Raw genomic sequence first — 22,652 nt, 5'->3', positions numbered from 1 at the left:
GCGACGCACCCAAGGCGGACATGACGCACTCGTGACGCACCCAAGATGGGCATGACGCACTCGTGACGCACCCAAGGCGGACATGACGCACTCGTGACGCACCCAAGATGGGCATGACGCACTCGTGACGCACCCAAGGCGGACTTGACGCACTCGTGACGCACCCAAGGCGGACTTGACGCACTCGTGACGCACCCAAGGCGGACTTGACGCACTCCTGACGCACCCAAGGTGGACTTGACGCACTCCTGACGCACCCAAAGTGGATTTGACGCACTTTTGACGCACCCAAGGTGGACATGGCGCACTCGTGACGCACCCAAGGTGGTCATGACGCACTCGTGACGCACCCAAAGTGGATTTGACGCACCCAAGGTGGTCGTGACGCACTCGTGACGCACCCAAGGTGGACATGACGCACTCGTGACGCACCCACGACGCACCCATGATAAGCATGACGCACCCGCGACGCACCCATGAGAGACGTGGCGCATTAGTGACGCACCCATGATGGGCATGACGCACTGGCGACGCACTGCTGAATTAATACCTATAATATTTTATGTTCTGCCGTCCGTTTATTCATTTTTGAACTTGACTCGAAGCGCACATTAAAGGGTAAATCGAACCCGGTGTTTCAGGTGGTTCTGCCACTTCGACGACGATAATTACGTGAACGTGCCACGCCTGCTGAAGCTTCTGGACAACTACAATCCTCGGGAGGATTGGTACCTGGGCAGGCCCTCGATACCGGCACCCTTGGAGATCATCAGGCAAGGACCGGAACCCTCCAAGCGACCGGTGAGTCCGATTCAACGAATCGTTTCAAATGTTTCGCGAAAAAAGGCCACGGAGTCTTATCGGTTAACCTGGATTACGAGGAGAGAGTTATCGACGATTAATCTGAACGATGAGCTCGAGTGGAATCGACGCTCGAAAGTATCCGAGGCAGGGAATCAAGGAACTCCGATTTTTCGGTGCCTCGGATTCCTTTCTCGTTTTCTTGCGAGGGACCGACACTCGGCGGCGACCCACGGAGACAGTAATGAGCAGCGTTTCTTTTTTTACCGGTCAGTAGCTAGAGGCGTGAAATTCGTTCCCGGGAGGTCCGAGTTTACGAGCCGAAGGTCGAATATCGATAAATGTTCGACTTTTTTAGAAATAAAAGTAGGGCAACGTTGAATTTTATTCATTTTACTTCTCTGCAGGCTTTGGCGAATTTATGCATCTCAGGAGGTTTGGCCTAAAATCGCCGTAGACTTCTGCCACTGTAGAGATTCTTTTTCCGTATATTTCAAGTTAAACTTTGCTTAAATTCAGACGGTGTTTCTTGGAGCACCCTGTGTATCCTTATTATCGGACTGCAACAGACACGACAGGTTTTTACGGTTGTATCTCGTCGACTCGAGCCGTGAAATCGTGATTTTCCTCGCGAGGGACCGTCTCCTCGTGTCTCTCGAATAGTCAATTTTCTGAGCTTCTTACACGCCCCATTATGTCTCTCTCGCCTCTCGCTGAGAAATTACTCGAAAATCTGCTCCGAGATCATTTTGACTCCCTTCTCTATAACTGACTTCAAATGTTCTTTAAAGGTGATCCACTCGAAAGGTCACTCGCTCATCCTTCTGTTTAATACAATTTAATAGATGCTAATATTAACACTAGAACTACCAACCAGTCAAAATGACTGGTTTCAGATTTCTCATTTTATATTACATAATTTTATTGCGATTTTATGGAAATGTCTATCATATTTTGTCGAGGTAAGTTCTATATGTTACTTGATGTTTTAGTATTTATTTATTTCCCTTTTAATTTTATTTTTCATTCTTCGATAAACGAGCATTTAATGTCGGTAGTTCTGGTGTTAATGGATGTTACATGGTGTGAAATAGTTACATGGTAAACATAACGTGGACAGGTTAACTGATCAAACTATGTTTAATTCAACATTTCATAAAGATCAAACTACCTTTACTTTAAAATTTCATAATTAGTTTAACAGTTCCACCAAGAGATTCAAGTCTAAAAATGTCTTCAGATATCTTCAACAAAAATACCGTCGAAAGGGTTAAAATCCTATTAGACAACAATCCTATTCCCTCTGCGTTGACCATTTTTCGAGACAGTAAACGTTTGAATACTCAGAATAGCAATCTTAACCCTTCGCACTCGGCTGTCCCCTCTGAGGAAACATTTTGAACGACAAAATAAACTTTCCGAGTGAAAAGTTCGGAAAATTGAAAAGTGGAGAAAAGGAAAGGGTAGTCGTGCGCGAAAGAGTACGGCTATGAAAGTCGGGGTGCGATCAAAAATCGATAAAAGGCCTGTCTTACGAGCGGGCTTACGAGATACACGATGCGATTTGGATTCCGCGAGATATGATCGCCGGAGTCCGGCAGCCGACAGGTAAAACGGGCTGCGATCTTATCGGTCGACAGTGTCATGCTATAAGCCTATTAATCCTTTTTCCCTTGACCGAAAAAAAGAGAAGAAAGGATGAATAAAAGGATCACCGTTGTCGGAGCTCTTCCGACGGGCCTCCTCTTGTGTTCCCGAAAAAAAGTTTCCCCGTCCATTTATCATCCGCTTAGACAAATTAATAGCGGCTTTGATCCTGTCGCTGCTGCTCGTTGCCTTCTTCGGAAGGAAATCGAGTCTTTGTCAATCGGTAATTATAATAGTATAAGAAGGTTAATTAAGTAAGCGTTTGGTAACTGTGAGTTTAAGTAGCGTTTAAGTAACTGTGAGAGTAATACAAGTTTCGCGACGACAGGTGCTTTGAAAGCGTATGAACACAGCGCGGGAAATTCAAAACCCTAAAGGAGTGTAAGAACTGCCTGTCCGCAATAATTATCAGAAGGATGAATAAAAATAAAATGACGTGCTGAAGAAAGCTCCTGTCTCGTATTCCGAAATTTCAGATACGTCTGAGAGTAGTATTTTACACGTCTCGAGTACAGGTACTTTGAAAGCATATGAACGCAGCGCGCGAAATTCAAAACTCGAAAGAGCGATCTTAGGATCGTTGCCTCCGTCAGGAAATTCGGAAAAACTTTGTGAAGGCATCAGTAAATTTGATAATAATATAATAAGAAGGTTAAGTAGCTCAGAGTAGCAACTCTGAGAGTAGTATTTTATATGCCTCGAATATAGGTGCTTTGAAAGCATATGAACGCAGCGCGCGAAATTCAAAACTCGAAAGAGCGATCTTAGGATCGCTGCCTCCTTCGTCAGGAAATTCAGAAAAACTTTGTCAAGGCATCAGTAAATTTGATAATAATATAATAAGAAGGTTAAGTAGCTCAGAGTAGCAACTCTGAGAGTAGTATTTTATATGCCTCGAATATAGGTGCTTTGAAAGCATATGAACGCAGCGCGCGAAATTCAAAACGCGAAAGAGTGTTGGGACCATCTGTCCACAATAATTATCAGAAAAATGACAAGCTGAAGAAAGCTCCTTCCGTCTCGTATTCCGAGAAAAGTATCTCAGATCAGTCTTAGAGTATTTTATACGTCCCGAATACAGATGTTTTGAAATCATACACAGCGCGGGAAATTCAAAACACGAAAGAGTGTTGTGACCATCTGTCCACAATAATTATCAGAAAAATGACAATCTGAAGAAAGCTCCTTCTGTCTCGTATTCCAAGAAAAGTATCTCAGATCAATCTAAGTGTATTTTATGCGTCAAAGATGCTTTGAAATCATACACAGCGCGGGAAATTCAAAACGCGAAAGAGTGTTGTGACTCTGTCCACAACAATTACCAGAAAAATAACTAAAACAACCTCAGAAAGTCTCAAGATGAAATCAAGATTTCTGAATCGGAATCGACGGGATGGAAGTCGTAATATTCGCCCTGACAGTTCTCGAAGGTAAACGAAATCGAAACCGGTAGTCGCGAGATGGGACGATAAATCTTATAAAAGCCAAACGACTCGCGGAGATTAAACGTTTCTTATAAACGACCGATCAGGGTCATTCGTCAACCGGCTACTTATCTCTGTCCCCGATTTCTGCTCCGGTCGCTCGTTAACCCGTCTAATCGTTGCTCTTTCTCCATTTTTCCTTGATCATCCAACTTTCGTCCAGCTGTTCCAGATAAATGCTCATAATTTATTACACCGTCAATTAAGATTGCTTACCTGCTTTTATCTTTCACCTAAGTAACCTGTCAGCCATGAGGAACTTTACTATGGAACCCTTTGGCTTGTGTCGAGTCACTCTCTGCTGGGTCTGATGTGAGGCGAGGTGAAATGGGATCTTGCTCAAATTTTCAATACTTGTGTAATCATAATGGCTTATATCGAGTGATCATGATTTTAGAGTTTAGAATTAAGAGTTTAAGGTGAAATGTTTAAGGTGACATGTGATCTTGCTCAGATTTTCAATACTCAGCTTGTATAATCATAATGATTTATCATATCGAGTTACTCTCATGACGCTGCTAAGTCTAATATCATGTGAGGTGACATGTGATCTTGCTCAAATTTTCAATACTCAACTTGTATAATTATAATAACTTATTATATCGAGTTACTCCCCTAACGTTGCTAAGTCTAATATCATGTGAGGTGACATGTGATCTGGCTCAAATTTTCAATACTCAACTTGTACAATTATAATAATTTATTATATCGAGTCACTCTCATGACGCTGCTAAGTCTAATATCATGTGAGTCGATATGTGATCTTGCTCAAATTTTTAATACTCAACTTGTACAATTATAATAACTTATTATATCGAGTCACTCTCATAATTTTGCTAAGTCTATATCATGTGAGGTGATATGTGATCTTGCTCAGATTTTCAATACTCAGCTTGTACAATTATAATAATTTATTATATCGAGTTACTCTCATGACGTTGCTAAGTCTAATATCATGTGAGGTGATATGTGACCTCGTTCAATTTTTCAATACTCAACTCAATATAATTCATGCAGCAATATAAAATAAATTAAAAAAGGATTACATAAGTCCGCGCAACAGCACAAGTTTTTTTATTTCCGAATATATTCGGCAAGGCGGTCACGAGTGAATGGACATTGTTCGGCGGACATGGTAAGCATAAACGGTGGAAGGGTCGATTCTCGATGTTTTTCAGTCGTGGTCCTCTTCATTCAGCCTCGCAAGCCGGTCGAACCAGTATCGTTGCACAGAACCCACCCTTCGGCGTTCGAAAGAACCTGCCTATCGATAACGTGCACGGGTAACCCACTTAAGTATTGCCTCGAAGATTACCGTTCGCTTAGATTCGCCAGGATCGTATCGACTTTATTAAAACCGTGAAGCCTGTAATTTTCTTTGAAAAAATATCGAGTTCTGAGTTTTAGATTGCTTGGATAATTTTGTTGGGATTAGAATTGCGTAGTTTGTCGAAATATTTAATATTTAAGGGAAGTGGATCAAGGTCTAGATGTGGTATCTTCAGCTGACATAAGTGTTCTCGATATTCCAAGTTACCCGGAAATCGTATTAAAGTAGAAAAGTTAGAAATAGCAAAATTCTGTAAGTGTAATATTCGAAAGGAATAGTTAGGGCAAGCTACGTTTCTGCACGATGTTCACCGAGCTATCCGACCCCCCATGGGTGTGGTACCATCTTCAGCCGAGATTATGGTCTCGGTATGGTGGACGTTACTCCCCGGGGGCTTCGCGTACTCGTATATTATATTTGTCCGAGAAATACTCTCCTCTTTTCTTGCCCTCTTACTTCCTTTTTCTCTCTTTCTCTAGTATCTTGTCCTTTATCCGTTCCTCTCTGCACGACTATTATTCGAGCTGAAGAGCTTCAACGATTCAATGAGCATTCAAGGGGGTGGAGATTCATGGAGCATCGAGATTAAATTCGAGTGCGTTTCGTTTGTTTTACTGGGCAATTATCGAAATATTTTATTTCAAATTAAATTGAAAAATTGAGAAATTTAAGTGGAGTTATAAGGAAGATCTTGAGGAAGGTTTTTAGGAAGGTCTTGAGGAAGGATGTTTGCATGATTCAAGAATCTAAAGGTGAAAGACTTTTCTGAAAAGGAAAAGCAACATGGCGCTCACTTTTGGCGCCAAACGTATAACCAAAATGGCGCTCACTTTTGGCGCCAAATGTATAGCAACCAACATGGCGCTCACTTTTGGCACCAAATGTACATATAACCAACATGGCGCTCACTTTTGGCGCCAAATGTACATATAACTAACATGGCGCTTACTTTTGGCGCCAAATGTAAATATAACCAACATGGCGCTCGCTTTTGGCGCCAAATGTACATATAACTAACATGGCGCCTACTTTTGGCGCCGAATGTACAACCAAAATGGCGTCCGAGGAAGAATAGATTTAGTTCTGCAACATATTCGTCCAATAGGTCCTTTGATATAAATTTAGTGTGGAATTCATTGAGTCTACAGACAGAGTTAAGGCTTTATAGACCCAGTAACGTTTTATGCATCAATGAAAATAAAAACTGAAGAGTAATCGATGCTGCAAAAAGCTTAATTCCTTGCTACCAAAATTTTTGTGGAGTCTTGTAATTATCAGACTCTCGGTTTCACAATTAGGAAAGGTAAACAACCTCAGGTCTCCGATAATCCTGCAGCTATCCTAGAAACACGTGCAACGGCCAGCATGCTGCTGGATAGTCGCAATAATAAAGCGGCTGTGTGCTCGCGCGAGCTACACGGCTCCATAATAAGTTCCTGGTTTACGGTTCATCGGCAGGTTATCCCGAGGCTGGATCGGCCTACCGGCCAACTGAAATCACCGGCTTCTGCATCGCCTCTCTTCTTCTCCACCTTCTCGTTTCGCTGGATCACCCTTTCACCAGGGGCGTGGTGCGCAATATCCCGGTGCAATCGTAATTACCGGAATGGTGATGGAAAGAAAATACAAGACATACTGATCCTCGAGATTCTGATACATCCACGTTGGTAACTTAAACTTGAGAGGACACACTTATTAAAGATGGCAGAAGAGTTTCTGGTAGTCAGATTTAAATTGTACCTCCGCCGAATTCTCTCAATTAAAGCAGTTGGTAGCAGATAATTATCGGCTGCGAGAATCGACGGGCTTTAATGAAACGTCTCGTATTTCACGAGAGTCCTTTCCCTCTACAGCCTCTCCGATCCATCCAACGTGGAATGATTAATACGGCCACTGGAGAGCTGCAGGTTTACTGCTTTCCCGCTGTGGCCACCTACGGCTCCCTTTTTTCCCTTCTCTTTCCTTTTCCTCGCCGCGTGAAAGCCACTTCTTTTCATCTTCTTTTTAGACTGCAAGGATTTCCTGTTTCCTTTCCACTTATTTCGAGGATACGTTTGGATTTTCTCGTGCCAGGAATGCTTTTTACGCTCGCGGTATTCTTGTTAGGACATTCCAAGTCGCTTTTCGGGACTTTTAGGTGCTTTCGGGGGTTCTTGACGGCGCAGATTCTAGGCAGAATTATAGTCTGTTGCGGTGGAGTCTGGTTTACCAAACTGCAGTCACATGACCAAAGGGTTGCAAAGTTAAATGATTTCTTTTGGAGTTATTATTTCTCCATTACTATTATTATACATGAAAGATATATTTGTCACATACTCTGCACAGTTGCAACACTTTCATCTATTTTATAAATGAAAGAGAAGTAAAAGAAATTAAGGAGTGCAAATGTGTTAAGATTCAGATCTTTAAATTTGAATTCACATTAGGTTAATCGAAGAAGGTAAACGTTTTCATTTCACGGTTATCCTCTATTTGAGTCCGTTAGTTGGCAAGCTCATTAACCGGTCGATAAATCCGTGGAAAGGATCGGGTTGGTCTGACAGGGCCGAAAATCGAAACACGGAGATCGGTGGCCGATCCCGAAACTAATTAACAGGTAGACGTTGACGGCGACCCGTTGTGTCGTAACTCCGTAGGGTGTCGACTAGTCCGAAATTTCCATGAGCCTACTCTTTCGAGGATTTAAACGAGAGAGGCAGTGCCACGGGTCGTTCATCAAAACCCTCGCCACGGGATTTACTGCTAATAGCGCGTCGAATCGGTAATCGGATGCATATTAATCGATCGGGGATTTTTACACGCCCCAATGTTTTGATCTTTTCTCCTTGTAACAGTTCACCTACCTCTAAACATTCACTCTAAATCTACTTAATTTGAACTTAACGAAGTCGAAACGTAAGTGAACGCAACATAAATTAGTTCACGTTAATTTCGTGTCATCATTAAAGTTCAAAATCAAATAAGTTTTGGACGAACATGAATGCTGAAGAAATGCACTTCAAGTTGTGTGGTTTATATGAATTACATTATTATTGTGCGAGTTATAAGAAACTTGAATGATGAATTACATGAATTACATTATTATTGTGTGAGTTATAAGAAACTTGAATGATGAATTATATGAATTACATTATTATTGTGTGGTTCATAAGAAACTTGAATGATCGTTTGAACATACAGTGTTAATCCGCAGACGTTCAGAAAATATACAGTTTGATGGTTCCGATTAACGAGTTCCGTTACGACGTTATTCATCCTGTCTCGTACTTTCTAAATTTCATTATAATTGTCCGGCCTTGATCTTGCATTAGAAAGGTCAGATTGCGATCCTGAGGTTCTGCTCGACCGCCTCTGCTTTTCCTATAGCTGTGAGCAAAAAGGCGAGTAAAAGCACCTCGCCCATGGCTATGGGGGCATCTCCAGGCATCTCGCCGATGAATTCTTAGCGTGTCCCGTTCGAGACCACGTGTTTGCATTTGCGTTCTAGTGTGAGAAATAATATTTAAAACAGTGATAGGCAGATAAACTATATTTTTTGATGATGTTAGGAAGAGGAAATATTAATAGTGTAGAATAGCATTTGTTGACGGCCATTTTGTTTTTTCAGGGCCATTTTGTGCATTTATGGCCATCTTGATGACAGTCATTTTGTTTATTTACGGCCATTTTGTTGATGGCTATCTTGTTTTTTTATGGTCATCTTGTTTGTCAACGGCTATATTATTTGTCTACGGCCATCTTATTTGTCTACGGTCATTTTGTTTGTCAATGGCCATCTTGTTGGTCTACAATTATCTTGTTTGTTAACGGCTATCTTGTTTGTCAACGGCCACCTTGTTAGTCAACGGCTATATTATTCGTCTACAGTCATCTTATTTGTCTACGGCCATCTTGTTTAGCTACGGCCATTTTGTTTGTCTACAGTTATCTTGTTTGTCAACAGCTATCTTGTTTGTCAACGGCCATCTTGTTTATCAACGGCTATATTATTTGTCAACGGCTATATTATTTGTCTACAGCCATCTTGTTTAGCTACGGCCATCTTGTTTGTCTACAGTCATCTTATTTGTCAACGGCTATCTTGTTTGTCAACAGCCATCTTGGTTATCAACAGCCATCTTGTTTATCTACAGTCATCTTGTTTGTCAACAGCCATCTTGTTTGTCAACAGCCATCTTGGTTATCAACAGCCATCTTGTTTATCTACAGTCATCTTGTTTGTCAACAGCCATCTTGTTTGTCTACAGCCATTTTGTTCATCTACAGCCATTTTGTTCATCTACAGCAATTTTGTTCATCTACAGCAATTTATTTATCTACAGTCATTTTGTTCATCTACAGCCATTTTATATATCTACTGTAATCTTGCTTGTCAACGGCCATCTTGTCTATCAACGGCCATCTTGTTTGTCAACGGCCATCTTGTTTACCCCAGCATCTACTCCCAGCACCTATCATTCGACTTTATTAAACACAACAATACTACATGTTTAATAAACTCAAATCTTGGGAGTTTGATGTAAAAGATAATCGTAAAGAAGTTTCTCTGGAGTTTTAGAAGGACCGACACCTATTCGAAAACGCCCGTTCGGCACGCGGATGCGCGCCACATGTCTCGCATTCTCGGATCCTTGTCTTTTTCTCTCCTGTCGCGAATCCTGCGATCCTCTCCAACGTTCCCGGAACTATTAATTAGCCTGTTCTTTGCTCGTCTCGAATGCCTTTCTCGAGTCACGCGACACCGATCGATTTACTATTGCCTCTGCAAGTCAACGCGTTTTGTGGACGAATCGATGAAAAGAGGAAATTGGAGATTGTCCTCTGGGGACTGTTGTTAATCGAGTTTGAAATTGTAACCGTGTTCATATAAAAATTTTTGCCTGGCGAAATTGCTTTCGATTTTTGAATTTTGATTACAACGTAATTGCGAGAGAACGAGGTCTGTGGAGGGTCAGTTAAGATCGCAATTAATTAAAATGGAAGACGGCTCTTCCGGAAATCACAGCTAGAGTCGGAACGCGTTACGAACGTGGGAATCCTTTTCAGAGTGCACGCCGCCGTGAAACTATCGCACTCTGATTACATCTTGCTCTGTTTATTCTGCCGGAAAATCAACGTTATTTACGAGTGCGTCCCACGCACCAACAAACACTATTTTTTACTACTCCCCAATTTTCAGCGTTAATAAATCATGTCGTATAAATTTCGTGGTAACTTCATGGAATTTGAAAATGTAAATTCTGTTACAACACGAATTTCCATAAAAACGCAGGGAAATCGATCGCGAATTCCGGTGCATAAGAAAGGGCTTTGCCAGGAAACGCTCGTTACAAACGGGTATGTCGTTGAAACAGTTCGCGGAGGCATTTTATCGCACGTGAGAACTCGGCCGAAGTAGATCGCTATAATCGTTGGACGGCACTTAAACAACTCTAAGTGGTACCTAGCGCAACCGCTCTGCGATAATAAAATCTTCCTATTACCATGTTACTTGCTGCACCTTTCGTCCATTTTCAAATCCTAAGAATAATCTCTTTTCTGATATACAAAGTAAAAACGAATCGAAAATTTCCTTAGGCAGATAAAAGTAATTAAAGATCGAATCTTCGGGCGCGCCCCAAACAGATGGCCACGTGATGCGCGCATGCGCAGACACCGAACTGCAGCAAGATCGAAACGAGTGACTTTTCGGTGTAACTGCAACAATTTCTTTATGGTTCTTCCAATACACAATAAACAATAAATTCTTCAAAAATAAAGTTTCTTCAAAAAGGATGTACTCTGTGCGGTTCATTTTATCGGAAGTATTTGATTAAGCATCGAGGATCTATCGATGACTGTTCATATCAGACGCGCATGCGCAGACACCGAACTGCAGCAAGATCGAAACGAGTAAATTTTCGGTGTAACTACAACAATTTCTTTATGGTTCTTCCAATACATAATAAACAATAAATTCTTCAAAAATAAAGTTTCTTCAAAAAGGATGTACTCTGTGCGGTTTATTTTATCGGAAGTATTCGATTAAACATCGAGGATCTATCGATGACTGTTCATATGAGGCGCGCATGCGCAGACAACAAACTGCAGCAAGATCGAAACGAGTGAATTTTCGGTGTAACTACAACAATTTCTTTATGGTTCTTCCAATACATAATAAACAATAAATTCTTCAAAAATAAAGTTTCTTCAAAAAGGATGTACTCTGTGCGGTTCAATTTATCGGAAGTATTCGATTAAGCATCGAGATCGATGACGACCGTTCCACGGCGTGACGTTGTACCACTTCGTGTTTCATAGGATGCGAGAGGTCGGTATTCTCCGGTGATTTTAACGAACCTACCGTAATTAGCAGTCGTATTGTTCGCATTGAATGCGTCGAGATTGCGCGCGTGACCCGTGACGAACCGTGCGCATCCTACGCTTTGCCCGATCCACGTGGAAACTGAGACCTACTCGTGTTCCCGCTGGAAAATTGTGGCCGCGGTCACAATGGAACGGAAGCTAATTAGATCGGAAGATTGCTCGGTCGACGGATTGAATTGCAGATAAGAGGTTAATACGCTTTTGTGGAAGAGGAATCCTCTTTTGTTGTCTGTTTACTGAACCACTTCTCGAATATATTCGCTACGAGCCTTTTTCGTACTTGCATTCAAATAAATTCTAAGAAAATTCGGCTCCAAAAATCCTGGGTTGAGATATCTAGTTTTATTATCAATCTGATAAAGATTGACTTTGTAGAAACATATTTTAGATTCTTAGACTGCAATTTTAGTTAGCTTGACACGAGAGTAAAGTTTCTTATGAAACTGTGTTTTCAAATCAAATATCTTCAATCACTAGCTCAACATTCAGATATCATCTTCAATCACTACCTCAACATTCGAATCATTGCACTCGACATTCAGATATTCTCAAAACTCGTACTGTCTCAAAGAGTCAGTACTCAAAGAGAGTACCAGTGCAAGTATCTTATCGTAAAAGTAGCATATACGATCGTATAAGTATTTAGACTCGGAAGAAACAATTAACACGAGCCTCGGAAATAGCACTCAGCACCCGATAAACGCAGCCAAGTCCGCCGCGAATATTAATGAACGATAATTGCGGACAAGCCGTGTCAATTTGCATGCGCGTGCTGTAACGCGCAAATCGATGAAGTAAATAAAATAAGCCGCCAGAACTAGATTGCCGGATGCATGAAAAAGAACACCGGTATAATAATACCTAAGGAGTACGTGGCGCAGGAACATGTTCGTTTTCTCTTTACTCCGGCACTTTTAACGTAGCACCGGATAACGCATCCATGGAGGCCGTCATGGGTCACGAACGCTTCTTCGCGATGTACCGCTCGATACGTTCACCTGTCCTCTTTCGATGACGGCCCTATTTCATTTCGAGCTAACTATGCGCTATCGGCCCCGCCTCGAAGCTTCCGGGTCCGCTTGTCAACGTCTACTTAGCCCCGTCGATTGTCGAACTATGCGGCTCGATCGGCTCGGTTAATTGCGCGGAATGTTAACCTGGGTGCGAGTAACGGCACCAGGGATTGTATCTGGATCTTGCAGGGAATAGAGGCTGAGTTAGGACTCTGGTTCTAAGACAAAGGGGATTTTAGAGCTTTTTTAGGTTTCAACACAAAATATGGCTACATAGATTGTAGAATATGTGATCAGATTATTCAAGTGTGCAAGTTGCACCAAGCTGGATCAAGTAACCAAATGAATAAGTTGGATTAAGAGACCAGGTTGGATGAAGATGGACCAAGTGACCAGGTTGGATCAAGATGAACCAAGTGAGCAAGTTAGATCAAGATGGACTAAGAGACCAGGTTGGATCAAGTTGGATCAAATGACCAGGTTGGATCAAGTTGGATCAAGTGACCAAGTTGAATCAAGTTGGATAAAGTGACCAGGTTGGATCAAGTTGGATCAAGTGACCAGGTTGGATCAAGTTGGATCAAGTGACCAAGTTGAATCAAGTTGGATAAAGTGACCAAGTTGGATCAAGTTGCACCAAGTAGCCAAGTTAGATCAAGTTGGATCAAGTAACCAAATCATCAAGCTGGACTGATTGACCATATGACCAAGTTGGACCAAGTAGCTAAGTTAGATCAAGTTGGATCAAGTGACTAAGTCATCAAGCTGGACTAAATGATCAAATGACCAAGTTGGACCAAGTAGCTAAGTTAAATCAAGTTGGATCAAGTAACCAAATCACCAAGTTGGATTAAGTGACCAAGTTGGATCAAGTGACCAAATTGGATCAAGTTGGATCAAGTAGCCAAGTTAAATCAAGTTGGATCAAGTAACCAAATTATCAAGCTGGACTAAATGACCAAATGACCAAGTTGGACCAAGTAGCTAAGTTAGATCAAGTTGGATCAAGTAACCAAATCATCAAGCTGGACTAAATGATCAAATGACCAAGTTGGACCAAGTGACCAAATCACCAAGCTAGACTAAATGACTAAATGACCAAGTTCGACCAAATGACCAAGTTGGAACAAGTGACCAAGTAGATCAAGTAACCAAGTGACCAAATTGAACCAAGCGATCACTATCCCTCAGATCAAGAGTCGCTCCAAATTCTATCGATCCAGAGTCCCTCACCTTCAAACACCTACAGACAATTGTATAAAAGGTGTCGAAGTTTCGAATGACCAGAAAGAACGCGCAAGATAGAACGATGGTAGCCATTTGGCTGTCCAGTGTGCAGTTCAGCTGACCCTAGAATTCCACGCGAGTCTCGCGGCTCCTCGTGACTGCAGCCTTGTGTTATTCAAATGGAACTCGAAATAAAGGAAGGAAGATCAAAGTACCTCCTGTACCATCGACCCAATCCCTCTATCAGGAGCTTCTATCATCTTGTTTCATTAAACCGTATAAACTTATAACTTTCCTTGAAATACCATTGCAACGGCACCTGTTCGATCGGATGATTTTTATTATCGTTTGGAAGTGCGGAGAACGGACGGATCGGCAGATCGTCGAGGAAGATTGTGCCGGGTGTGCCTCTGACTAATTACATTCCTGGCTTCCAAGCCGAGGGTTGATGTGTACTCTCGGAGCTTCGGGAAACCGATTACGCGATCCTATATCCAATTACGTAGCGACGATTGGCAGCGATCCAGAGATAAATTCGGTTGGCTGATTGCTATAACGCTCGCCGGCTGCCTTCTCTTATCATCCTCCGAAGGATTTACCTCGACTGGGTCAGTCGTGGACCAACCGCGATAATATCGCATAAAATTTCGAGTCGAGATAAAGAACCGAGAACCGCAAATGAATAGCAAAATGTACCTCGTTCCAGCTGGTTGAGCCGCAAGGAACAGCGAATCGAAGCATTGTCTCGGGCTTTTTTCGAAGGACCGGTTTCATCGATAGCTACGCACGTGCAGCACAGTTTAGGTTCACGGTTGTTCGTCATGTACCACGCCTAGCCTAAGGAGAGCACCACGAGTTCTCGAGTTCTAGATAGTATCGCCAGCACGGATACCTATGGCCTGCAGCTACGATCGCTCAGAAATCGACTGGCTAACGATGCTTCCACTTCGTACATGATTTCCTTGCGATACCCTAACGGTTACGATATGACACGTTACTCTCCACGTCTTATTTTTCAGCGACTACATTCTTAACCACACTTTTATTCCAAGTTTATTATTCGTAGAGGATATGCAGGGTGAGGCAGAATGGCTAGAATAAAGTGATTGCTGATAGAAAGAAATCAGGTACAAATGACTTGGTGTTAGGAGTGATCATTTGATGTCATCGGATGATCTTCGAGTCAAATAATTTAGATTTCAGCATTTTTTCCTGTCAGATAGCAGTTGTTCAGGTGGCTTTAAATATCTCCCTATATTTCAAAGGGATGGAAGGATATTCGATCAGTTCCCGACGCGTCGGATGCGTAATTTGTCCGAAAAGGAGGGATATCGACGGGTAATCGATCGTGGCCTCGATTCGTAAAGTCATCCCCGATAATCGGCTGGCAACGGCGATCGATCAAGCGTCCTGCCAGCGATCGATCACGATTTTTTATACGAGTGTCTCAGATTCCACTGTCTGTTTTTCTGTTTTAGCAAAAGGTGAAGTTCTGGTTCGCGACCGGTGGCGCTGGATTTTGCATCAGCAGAGCACTCGCGCTGAAAATGACGCCTGTGGCTGGGTGAGTTTGATTTTCTTACAAGATTTTGCCTTCAATTGGAGTGCAAAGTAGATAATAAAGGAGCAACTATTTTGGGGCGACCTGTACGTTTTCATAATTGCAAGGGATACGACGCAATTACTTGCACGCGAACACCTGCTCGATAATTTCTTACGAGGAATTAGATCTCGATATCCGAACAGGTAGCATATCTCCGAGTCGGTGAAACGGAAAGCTGGAAAGCTGTAAACGCTAAATAAATAGAGGAAGCGTTTAAGGCAAGAATGGCCTAAGAAAGTTAATGAGCCAGAACTAGCGATCGGGGAAGCCAGCTCGAAACAGTTCGAGACGTTCCACGAATTAACGACGCGCAATCGAATCAAAATGGTTGATCGTCGTGCTATCCGCGTTATTATCAATAAATTCGTCTCGAGGAGCAATTCAAGCAGGCAGAAACAACGTTTATGTTCCTTGGAGGGCCTTCGCCTCGTCAATCATTATTTACGTCGCGAACGGTGGCTGCTTGTTTGTCTTCTCTGCGAGCAAGAAATCAGTTTTATTCCGAGCGATTTTATCCTGCGAGAAACAGGTGGTCATACAGGTTCATACAAAAATAATTACAGTAGGCTCTTTGTCGGCAAGGACCGGGAAATTTAAATCAAGCTTTAATTTCAATTAGGACTGTATTCGGTATTATTTTATATATTATATTATTTTATTGTATTACTGGTATTGGCTTTTGAAGTTATACTTTTATAGCATTCTAAAATTGAGAAAGGATGCGAAAATACTCTACAGAATATATTTAAACTAGCGGTGAATGTGAACTACTTTTCGACCGCCATACTTGTACTCTCCGCGCATGCGCAGTTCGCAATGTTGCGTTGAAATCGTACTTCTACTCGTTTGATATAAATTGATTCTTTGTCTGCATGTTTAGAGTGCTACTCTTTAGTCCTAGGTTAAAGATAGTAATTCAATCTAATACTAATTTAATAGTAATTCGACAAAGGAAAGTTTAAACTATTCTTTCTCGACCGCCATACTTGTACTCTCCGCACATGCGCAGTTCGCAATACCGCGTCGAAATTGTACCTCCACTTGTTTGATATAAATTGATTCTTTATCTGCATGTTTAGAGTGCTACTTTTTAGTCCTAGGTTAAAGATAGTAATTGAATCTAATACTAATTTAATAGTAATTCGACAAAGGAAAGTTTAAACTATTCTTTCTCGACCGCCATACTTGTACTCTCCGCACATGCGCAATTCGCAATACCGCGTCGAAATTGTACCTCCACTTGTTTGATATAAATTGATTCTTTATCTGCATGTTTAGAGTGCTACTCTTTAGTCCTAGGTTAAAGATAGTAATTCAATCTAATACTAATTTAATTGTAATTCGACAAAGGAAAGTTTAAACTATTCTTTCTCGACCGCCATGCTTGTACTCTCCGCACATGCGCAATTCGCAATACCGCGTCGAAATTGTACCTCCACTAGTTTAATATAAATTGATTCCTTCTCTCCTTGTCTAGAGTACTACTCTTTAGTTCTAGATTAAACAGTAATTTAACCTAATAGTAATTTAATAATAAGACAAAGGAAAGTTTAAACTATTCTTTCTCGGCCGCCATACTCGTACTCCCCGCGCATGCGCAGAAACCCCGCGTCGAAATCCTCCGTCATTTGCCTTAGGCATCTAAATTGGTCCTCCAAAGTGAGAGGAGACGTTCTTCTTATCAAGCCTCCTCCGTTGCATCATTAATTCGAAAAACCTCGTTTCGAGAGTGTCATCTCCGTTCTCTCGATCGAAATTTTCACGATTCCCCGAAATCACGAGAGAAGGAACGAGGCGAGACGAATGAAGCTGGCAAAAAGCCCGGCACCTGGGAGGGCTTTCGAATCAGACCGCATCCTCCTCTTCGAGTTTCCCCGTTCTTGTCCACGAGGGTATACACGCTCCTGGCATTATCCTGTACACTCGTTCCTTTCGTGTTGCAACACGTCTGAATCGGCCACGAATAGGAAGGAAGGTGGGGATCCGGCAGCAAGTGCATCGAACCGCTTTCTCATTCAGGGACGTTGCCACTGCTCCCCTCTCTCTCTTTTCTTACAGGACCGATTCAGGAGTTCCATTTTCCTTGTTTTGCTTTCTTTCGAAGAGACCGAGCCTTTCGAGCTACGTTTTTAATCGGACTTTCAGTTCTTCAATTTCGGCCTTCAAATTAATTCAAGTATATACTTGGTAATTATTCGACGCGTCTTTTAATCTCGAGGTATCGCAAATTTATAGACCGTAAAGGGTTAGAAGACGTCCCGAGATAAAGTTGGTCCCGTTGATCGAGACTTTCTAACTGTTCATTACTTATGATAGCATATTCGTAACGGTGCATGCCTCTTAAACGTCGATGATATTAACTCCTCTTCGTTAACAGGAAACGTTTCCTGCGACCGTTCATTACGAAGCAATTATTTTTTATTTCGAAATCTCGTTTCACACGAACCGATTTAACATCGGTAATAAGTACTTTTGGAACCGAATTTCTGCGAATTAATCATTTAGCCTCTTCAATTACCACGAGAAACTGAACTCGACAAATCTTGCTCTATTTTTGTTTCGAATCAGAGTAATCGACTAAACGAGATCAGGTAAAGACGCGAACGTCTCGGAGGAATTGAAATGTCACGATAGAGGAATCACGATTTTTCGATCGGTTGTCCATCGGGCGGAGAGAAAGATTCGATTGAGATGGGTCTTAATTAACGACCAACGAGCCGGTCACAATGGGCCTACGGCTGATTGCCACCCACGTGCTCGTAGACTCGATTCAACGTCCGCAAAAACTATCTCTGTTTTCGACTGGTTACCCTTGCAATCTCAAACGCGACTCATTATTTTATACTATTACGCTTAACCCCTTGCACTATGACTTATTCGTCAGTCATCATAGCTACAACATTAAAACAGAACAAAAAGATTGAAATATTATATCAATATTTTGTTATTCAATTGCTAACTATTCAAATTATAATTGGACTCGAACTGCAAATTGAAGCGCAGTCAAAATTTGAGTAAAATTGATCGCAGCCGAGGTACGAGTGCGTCACTCGTCAAAATCAAGGGGTTAACCAATTAAATAACCCTAGAAGAACTTCTAGAAGACTAGAAGTCTTAAAAAACTTCACAGAAGTCGAAGACCAAATAAAAATCGCGAAGATAAAAGTTCCCGATCTTTGACTATTTTAGCAGGTAATCGGAGAATTTCGTACAAACTCGGGAACCATCGTACACTATTTGGAGCCCTCGTAGAGGGGTTCGTATATAAAGATCGCGACACGATCGAATAGCGACTCAAAGGGATCTAAGACTACAAGTTGGCCAATTAAGGAGCTGCAATACAGCTAGAAAATTTGGGGGATGCGAAGGTATCCGAGTGTCGGCGGTGATCTATAGATCGGCGACGGTTGGCCCGGCACGTATATACGTAGGAATGCCCAAATTGGTTTCACGAGCCGCGGGTTTATAGATGTGTGCCGTGATCGCGGAGAGGAATCCAATTAGGCGAGCAATAATGGAATCAAAGAGTTGTCCAGAGAGTCTTCGATCCTTTCTTTCCTCCTCCGGAAACGGGGACGTCGTTAATTAATAAGCAATTTCGATTCAGTTGGCGGAGGATAAAGATAAATATTCAGAGATTCGTTTGAGAAAGTCGCTTCTGAATGTGAGTGTCGGTTTCAGTTTGGGATAACGCGGGGTCCAAGTAAATTACCTTTATTACATCAATTACTTTCGTATTTTCGATAGTGCCATCTCATTATTTACAGGTTCTGTAAAAACATTTACTTTCTGTAAATTCATTGACGTTGACACTTTCTAAATAGTGGTCCCACAGATGAATTTAGTGAACAGTAATCGAGGAAGGGAATCGATCGACCCAGTTCTGGCGCTGAAAAGTTCTTAGGGGGATTTTTTACGTTTCCGTTTATTATCGCGACGAGGAAAAACTTGTGAAGCATGGGAAGATCCAACCGTCGAAGTCTATTTTGCTCTTGCCGCATTGATTGCCGCTATCGATTAGAAATTAATCGATACGATCGCGAGGTGCTCGTTCGATCGATAACGTCGGCTCGATCAGAGGAAGATCTCATCTCGATCGCGGCATCGATAACTTTATCGATCCACACGTGAAAATGACGAGCACGAGATTGGTAAATTTTCGTGGCACAAAATTCCCGGCGGTTTGCGAGGAATGTAAAGGATAAAAGAGATCGGTATCGCGAAATCTGTCCCTCTGGCTTATTTAGCGGCGGACGAAGACTGAAAGCTCGAAGGACACGTTTCGATCCCTTTCATCCTCTCTTGTAACCCCTGAAATTTCGATTTCGTCTTCGGGCCCGTAGGTATTTTAACGAGGCCGATATTCCGTGTCGGCGGTGCCGAAAGAACGGCGAGGAAGGTGCAACGCCGAGGGGGAGGGGAGAGAAAAAAAGGAGCGACAGAAGGAAGAAGGCGAGAGGGAGCAGCGAAAGGGTACGCGATTTCGGGACTAATCTGGCCAATTAAAAAGAACCGGGAGAGAGAAAGAGAGAGACGGCCGGGCAGGTACGCCGTATTCGAGAATTCAACGATGGTATTCGCTAATGAGTGCCTCCTCTCCCTTTTCCCTCTTTCTCTCTCTCTATTGCTCTCGTTTCGTCCAACATTTTTTCCCGGGCCCGTTCGGGGCCCTCTTCTAGGCGGTTCTCTCGGAAAACGTTAATTAGACGCGACGCTTTGCGTACGCGAAGATTCCTGCTAATTGGACGGGGAATATCGTGAAAATTTTTCGGTGGACCGTGAGAAATTCGGTGCCGGAGGAGGACCGGCTGTTTACTTACGAGGGGTCCCGTTCGATTTTTCGACCGTGTGTAAACCAACTGAGAGGACATCTTTCTTTTTTCCCGTCGAAGCTCTGGAATAATAAATTCCGGGGCTCTCCCATCGATTTCGGCGCTACGAGTATGAAGATAGCTGCCGACACGTTTATTAACCCCTTGCACCATTTTGACGAATTTGTCTCGTGACGTACTCGTCACATATTTGTAATTTTCTCGTGACACACTCTTGACGCACACGTGGTATACTCGTGATGTCCTCGGGACGCACTCTTGACGCACTCGTGATAACTTCATGACGCACCCTTGACGCACTCGTTCTATACTCTTGATGTTCTCATGACGCACTTATGACGCACCCTTGGTATACTCATGATGTCCTCATGACGCACTCGTGCTATACTCATGATGTCTTCTTGACGCACTCATGATGACCTCGTGACGCACTCTTGACGCACTCGAGCTATACCCATGATGTCTTCATGACGCACTCTTGACGTTGGGGAATTTTGGAGGAATTGGAGAATATGGGAATTGGAGAATGTGGGAATTGGGGCATCTGGAAATTGGAGCATGTAGGGATGGGGGGATATGGGAATTGGGGAACGTGGAATTGGGAAATATGGGAATTGGGAAATGTGGAAATTGGGGGACGTGGAATTGGAGCATGTAGGAATTGGGGGACGTAGGAATTGGGGGACGTAGGAATTGGGGAATGTGGAAATTGGGGGACATGGGAATTGGGGTATCTGGGATTTGGAGCATGTGGGAATTGAGGGACGTAGGAATTGGGGGACGTAGGAATTGGGGAATGTGGAAATTGGGGGATGTGGGAATTGGGGTATCTGGGATTTGAAGTATGTGGGAATTGGGGAACGTGGAATTGGGAAATATGGGAATTGGGGAATGTGGAAATTGGGGGACGTGGGAATTGGAGGACGTAGGAATTGGGGAATGTGGAAATTGGGGGACGTGGGAATTGGGGTATCTGTGATTTGGAGAATGTGGGAATTGGGGAACGTGGAATTGGGAAATATGGGAATTGGGGAATGTGGAAATTGGGGGACGTGGAATTGGGGTATCTGGGAATTAGAGCATGTGGGAATTGGGGGACGTAGAAATTGGGGAATGTGGAAATTTGAGGACGTGGGAATCAGGAAATGTGACGCACCCTTGACGCACTCGTACTCTACTCTTGATGTCCTCTTGACGTCCTCGTGACGCACCCTTGACGCACTCGTGCTCTAGTCTTGATGTCTTCATAACGCACTCGTGACACACTCATGATGTTGTCGTGACGCACTAGTTGTATACCCATGATGTCTTCATGACACACTCGTGACGCACTCGAACTTCAGCAGTTATTTTATCTGTCTTTTATATATCTTTATATGAATATGTCTTCATTTGTAATTCAATTTCAAATTGACATATTTCAACCTTCCCTGTCTGTTTTAATATTGTGATTAGTTCTGACGCACCAGACAAATAAATTATAAGGCAAGGAGTTGACGTAAGCGTTCGTCCCTCGACACAAAAAATGCACAGGCGATTCGGAATTCGATAGAAAGAATCGACGTCACTCGAGAAGGGGTGAAATCGGCAATTTCGCGAGTTCGTGGGTCAATCGAGAAGGGAAGAGAACGTGGACATAAATCGTGCCAATTAGAGCGGCCGGTAGTCGCAAGTTCGGTGAGCAAGCTTGTATATCGAACGGAGTGACACCTGGTTCGAGACGCGAGAGAACAGTACGGGGACAAATGTCTCAAAGGGTTGCCGCTTTCGAGGCATCGTAGATTTGTCTGAACGAGCCGCTTGGTATGTCGAAAGGATCGGTGTCCACGGATAAGGGTCTTATGGAAAGACTTATTTCGATATCGATCGCTTTTAACACATTCACACAATGAAACAATTGAAAATTGCGTCAAGGAGTCTTTTAAGTTACCATCAATTTTACCAAATATTTTTATAATAGATTATTACAGTTATTTTCCATAGATACGTGTAATTAATCCAAGAATGCCGTGTAATTAGTGTAAAAATTTTTTATTGGGAAAGTGAATAAATTTTTAATTATACTCATGTTAGATCGGCTTAGCAACTTGTCACTCATATGTGGATGACGTGGCAGTCAATGTGTTAAGGTGTATTCCATGTGAGAAATTGTAGTAACATTTTTAAGACATTACAATGTTATTCACAAGTTATATTTTGCATCTTACTAATCTTTTTTCGGTTTCAACCCTTAAGGAGAATTTTACATAAAAAATTGTAGTAACATTTTTAAGACATTACAATGTTATTCACAAGTCATATTTTGCATCTTACTAATCTTTTTTCGGTTTCAACCCTTAAGGTGAATTT

The 22,652-nt window shown here is 42.4% G+C and overlaps 1 protein-coding gene across 1 annotated transcript in view; it reads left to right on the top strand.

Annotated features, from left to right (window-relative positions):
- fng (Fringe glycosyltransferase) overlaps window positions 1-22,652 on the top strand; it is a 72,479-nt gene that overhangs the window by 43,793 nt on the left and 6,034 nt on the right. Inside the window, exons 5-6 of the mRNA XM_076536946.1 lie at window positions 642-801; window positions 15,347-15,432. Of these exons, the coding sequence (XP_076393061.1) occupies window positions 642-801; window positions 15,347-15,432 (246 nt within the window). The remainder of the gene's footprint in view (window positions 1-641; window positions 802-15,346; window positions 15,433-22,652) is intronic.

This window comes from Megachile rotundata, chromosome 11 (assembly GCF_050947335.1).
Source record: "Megachile rotundata isolate GNS110a chromosome 11, iyMegRotu1, whole genome shotgun sequence".
In the NCBI taxonomy this organism is placed as follows: Eukaryota; Metazoa; Arthropoda; class Insecta; order Hymenoptera; family Megachilidae; genus Megachile; species Megachile rotundata.
The sequence above is the reverse complement of the archived record's forward strand: the minus strand, read 5'-3'. Positions and strand labels throughout refer to the sequence as shown.